General features: G+C 40.1%; 1 protein-coding gene across 3 annotated transcripts in view; it reads left to right on the top strand.

Annotated features, from left to right (window-relative positions):
• PCYT1A (phosphate cytidylyltransferase 1, choline, alpha) overlaps positions 1-5,482 on the top strand; it is a 46,992-nt gene continuing 41,510 nt past the window's right edge. The window contains exon 1 of one of the 3 annotated variants that reach the window (XM_014545289.1): positions 1-22. Coding sequence is in view for 1 of the 3 variants with exons in the window: in XM_014545287.1 (XP_014400773.1) it covers positions 1,927-1,985 (59 nt within the window). In the remaining 2 variants the exon portion in view is untranslated. Of the gene's footprint in view, positions 23-1,887; positions 1,986-5,482 lie in introns of those variants that run through there. The other 2 variants (XM_014545287.1, XM_005873158.2) reach the window with 2 other exon arrangements.

Raw genomic sequence — 5,482 nt, 5'->3', positions numbered from 1 at the left:
AGGAAGTAGTGTGTACTGGGAGGTGAGTCAGCAGAAATGCAGCCAGATTTTGTGAGTAAAAATCACAGGCACAGTACTGCATTCTGAATCTTGAAAACAATTTGGAGACACTAATGCACTTACTAGGCGGGATGGTTGTTGTTGTTGGTGTTATGTCCATATTTAGAATCTGCTTGAATGGGGAGTTTGAGTTTGAGTGACTAAAATAAGGTGACTTACTAGGGACTGAATAGGTAGCAGTGTTGGAAAGATCAAGCCTTATAAATGCTGCATTCTAACTGCTAGCTCCTTTTGTCTCTCTTTTAATATAGCGTCTTTTGACAACGAACTTTTTTGGAGGATAAACCACTAAGGGAACAGGAAGTTTGGCCTACCCTAATGGACTCATGAGAGAGGCTCTGTATTCTATCTCCAACTACTTTTCATTCTGACTCATCTCACTTTAATTAATGTGGGTGCTATGGCTGGAGGCCAGGATCTACTTGCTAAGTATTAGGCAATTCCCTGCTCTCCACCCCCATTTTGATTTTGTACTGTATTGGCTTTGAGGAGGTGCCATCTTTTTCCAACCTCATTGCCTGCAGGACAAGCTGATATTAAGCCAAAACTTATGTATATGTATTTTACCCCTCTTGAATGGAGATATGTAAAGCCATCTCCATTTTCAGGGCTATCACTGCACCGTTACTTGAATGGTGTTGGTTGATTACAAAAAGGTGCAGTTATCATAAATGTAGAGTTTGGGAAGTATGATCCTCATGGTTGGAGGTATTCAGTAGTTACTGGGCAATTGTGAATATTGTAAAGGTGCTATGGCTTTAGGTACAGCTAAGTTTCAGTATAATGTATAAAAAGCCAACATGTGTTTACTATCCTCAGTATGTCCTCATTCTCCCACTACCTTTTCTCAGTAGCAAAGTTAGTGTGCACCAGCAGGCATATATTGGAACTTTAGGGAAACTGAGGGTAATTTTTTCCATCACTTTGAGCACTAATTATTAAATTATCCTATATGCTTTTGTGGTGCATAAGTTAGTAGATGTGAGGGAACATGGGGATGGTCTAAGAGAGCCAGTAAAAAATGAAAAAAAAACTTGAGAGACTTGTAGATTTTAAACTTTGACTTAAAGTTTAAAAATTAGTAATAGTTCCAGAGTAAAGGTCTGAGAGTTAATCTCTATAATTTCTAAAATTCTTTTAGGCTTAGTGTTATGGAATGTATGTGACCTTTTGTTTTCATCTCCTACGAGAGTAGAGAAAATAAAGAAGTGTTGTACATTAAAACCCAAAAGTATCAGCTGTGTTTGTTCTAAATCCAAGGCCCTTAAGACTTCAGTTTAAAGCTAATGTGTAAATGTTCAGTTTAAAGTAAATGTAAAATACAATGTAAGACAAAAGTCATCTTTAGAAAACAGAACAACCGTATGAAGCGGATAAGGAATAGTGTAAGCAGACAAGGAAAAAAACTTTTGAGAAGATGAGATCTTTGTTACACCATCTTTGATACACTTATAAATTGACAAGTACTTGACCTCTATCCACCAATGATGTTTTATTGAATTTTACACTTGAAACCTGTATAGTTTTGTGAATCAATGTCACCCCAATAAATTCAATACCCCCCCCAGTAATGTATGTAGCGCCTTTCAAAATTTCAACGCAGTTTTCTGTACTTATATATTTATTTAAATAGTTATTGACTGCCTACTGTGTTCCAGGAATCAGTACTACATATTGCAGTTATGAACTGCAAGTGATAAGAAACCCAGCTTAACTGACTTAGGCAAAAAAGGGGAATGTATTGGTTGGCATGACTAGTCAGGGTCTCACTTTTCTCATCAGCTTTGCTTTCTCTCTTGACTATTTTGAAAAAGCTCTCCTGATTATAGGTTGGCCACTAGATTGGCCGAGATTGTTCCTAGAGCCATGTCTTCAGATTCAAATCTACAAAGAAGTGATAAACTTCATCCAAGCATTCCCATCTGGTGAGTCCTGAGAGTCACTCTGATTGGACTAACTCACGTCACCTATACTGCCTCACCCTTCTTTCTACTCTTCTACTCTCCTACTCTGGCCCAAACCAAAACAAGCCCCTGGAGTTCCTGAGCAGTCTGCCAGTGAAAAGCAAGTCACAGGTGCTGTGCACACACAGGGGAGCAGATTACACAAGGGCATGAATACCAGGAATATAGAACCAGAAGTCTTGGGGCCATATTAAAGTCTGCCTACCACACTTGGTTCTATTTTTTAAAAAAAGAGGAAAAAAAAGGTATTTTTCTTTGGAAGTTATAACCTATTAATGTGATGAAACTCAGTGGTTGCTGATAAACAGATGTCTTAAACATTTCCCTTCTATAAATTTAAACTTTGTCCTCTGTGGGTCTCTTCTGCAAGTGAAACGGGGGGAGATGCATCTTTTAAATATTAGTTTGAAACTGGTTTGTAAACTGACCGATGTCTGCACAGTGCTGATTTTTATGACAGTCCAAGGCCACCTCCCATCGTTTCAGGTAATATCACCCCAGGCAATAGGCAGCCAACATAAATCTACTCAGTTTTTCAACCTGCCTTTCTAGGAGACAGCCTTCTGGGGAATATTTTCAGAATGAATGTCCTTTATGCATACTCACATGATGCTCTGTCATTTTGGGAAGGAGAGCCAATATTATAACAAGTTGCCAGGAAGTCCTGGCTGGTGCGGCTCAGTTGGTTGAGCTTTGTCCTGTGCGCTGAAAGGTTGCCGATTCAATTCCCAGTTAGGGCATATACCCAGGTTGCGGGTTCAATCCCTGGTTGGGGTGCATGTGGGAGGCTGCTGATCGATGTTTCTCTCCCACGTTGATGTTTCTCTCTCCCTTCCTCTCTCTCCTAAAATCAATAAAAACTTTTTTTAAAAGTTGCCAGGGAAAAAATGGATAACAGCAAAATAACCTGGGCATTTAACCAGCCTGTGAGTTTGGTGTGCTTGATGTTCATGTCCCTTTAGCAGAGATCTGACTTTTATTGTCACTCTTTGCCTAGCCAGTATTTTAGTGGTTCCTTTTGCTTCTGGAAACTCCAGCCCCAAATTATGGTGTTGTCAGGTCAGAAGCAGTACTAAGGAGTGGCTTGGAAGGAGAACCAAGAATCTCCATTACTACCGTATTCCACCTTCCCATTATCACTGCCCTTTTCTTGATATGAACAGTTGATGTTTTCTCAGACTTATGTAAAGTGCTGTGTCAACTGGGCTCCAGGACAAGACTCCTACCCTTCCACCCTTCCAACCAGATTGTTGCCCCTCCCACCAGTCCCTCCTGTTGAGAGGTTCTGGGACTCCTTCCATTTCAGGCTGATATCAGCTAAGAGAGATTTGGAAGCACTTCTTTCTTTACTCTTGCCATAGAATTCAACGGGGGAAAAGTCATTTTAAATATTGTCTGAAGGACAGATGTGAACTAGCTGCTTCCCAGACCCAGGCAACCAGTTTGGTTTCTTCTCTAAAAGCTGGTTGCTGTCAAACTCTCCAGGTTTCCTGGGCCAAAGAAACAGAAGTCAGAACCTGTAAGTGTTGACCCAGATAAACACAGCAACTTTGATCAGTTAAGTATGAATAAATCAGAAATTCATGGTTTTAATTCCCTTTGAAATAGCCACACACTTAGAGGTTATGGGGAGAAGGTATTTGGCAGAATACACTTGAAGAGTTGCCAGCCATATAATGCTTGAAAAATATCCAGATAGAGTTTACCAAACCCAAAAGCAGCCAGGTTTGCTCATCTCCACAATAAAAAAAATTAAGGTTTTTATCTATTGACTTGAACTTACTAAAGAAAAAAATAATTTTAGAGTTGAAACTAATGTTTCTTTGAAAAACTGGCTTCCTACTGCCTAATGATTGCTGAGATATCTGTGTGATATTGCATGTCTAATGCATGACATGTAATAATACCCAACGGTGGAGTATGCAAATACAAATAAAGGATCTTATGAAGAGTACAGGGACCAGTTAGCCTCATTAGGTTAAGCAAACATAAGGACAATAAGCAAGGCCAAAGCTGCCTCAGGACTTAAAATAGCTTTCCAAAGAGTCCAATGTAGAAAGTATACAGTAGACCAGCCGTGGGCAAACTACGGCCCGCGGGCCGGATACGGCCCGTTTGAAATGAATAAAACTAAAAAAAAAAAAAGACGGTACCCTTTTATGTAATGATGTTTACTTTGAATTTATATTAGTTCACACAAACACTCCATCCATGCTTTTGTTCCGGCCCTCCGGTCCAGTTTAAGAACCCATTGTGGCCCTCGACTCAAAAAGTTTGCCCACCCCTGCAGTAGACACACTCTTGAAGTTCTGAAAAAAAGAGGTACTCAAATAATAGTGATCATTATTGGTTTTTGTTGTTATTGCTATCATTAGATACCATATACTAGCATATACTTAAAACTGTACTATGTTCTGTGCTAAATCCTTTGCGTATACTGTTTCTGACCCTAACAGCTGTTCAAATACTTTGTGTGATTTTTTTTCTGTTGTTAATCCTCACCTGAGGGTATTTTTTTCATTGATTTTTAGAGAGAGTGGAAAGGAGGGAGGCAGGGGGAGAGAGAAAGAGAAACATCAATGTGAGGGACACACATTGATTGGTTGCCTTCTGCGCACACCCTGACCGGGACTAGGAATTGAACCTGCAACTCAGGTACATGCCCTTGACCAGGAATCTAACCCAAGATCCCTCAGCGCGTGAGCCAGCCCTCCTACCATTGATCCACACTGGCCAGGGCTGTTTGTGTGACGTTTTAATAAAATTCCTGATCAGAATCTGCTTGGCACAGTGTAGCACATGACCAGAGTTCAAACAAGTGATTTTGATTAAATTCACGTATGACCATATTATTACTAGGCAGCATAATGTTAAGTTCACAGACACTCAAGCCAGAATGCCTGGGTTCAAATCTGTTTTTGCCCTGTCCTAGGTGTGTGACCTTAGGCAAGTCATTTAACCTAGCTGTGCCTCAATTTCCTCATCGGCAAAAAAGGGATAATAGTACTACTTACCTCATCCAATTGTTGTGAGAGCTGTTATTTAATATATGCTAAAGGTTTATAACTTCCTGGCACATAGGATGCACTCTGTAAGTATTAGCTATCCTTATTTTCATTGATAGTATCATAATAATCTTTAGGGCAGTGCTAGAGACATGTGAATCAAACCTGTACAGTGAATCAGGTTTACATCAGATTGAATACCCTAACTCATTAAGAATTCTAAATATATTCTCTATTCTGTTTTCTAAAGAGTAGTAAGAGTGGCCTGGCTGGTGTGGCTCAGTGGTTGGGCATCAACCTATAAACCAGGAGGTCACAGTTCAATTCCCAGTCAGGGCACTTGCCAGGTTTGCAGACTTGATCCCCAGTAGGGGGCATGCAGGAGGCAGCCAATCAATTATTTTCTCTCATCATTGATGTTTTTATCTCTCTCTCCCTCTCCTTCTTCTCTGA

The sequence above is a fragment of the Myotis brandtii genome, unplaced genomic scaffold, assembly GCF_000412655.1.
Source record: "Myotis brandtii unplaced genomic scaffold, ASM41265v1 scaffold4, whole genome shotgun sequence".
Classification (NCBI taxonomy): Eukaryota; Metazoa; Chordata; class Mammalia; order Chiroptera; family Vespertilionidae; genus Myotis; species Myotis brandtii.
Note: the sequence above shows the minus strand (reverse complement) of the source record. Positions and strands in the feature narration are given on the sequence as shown.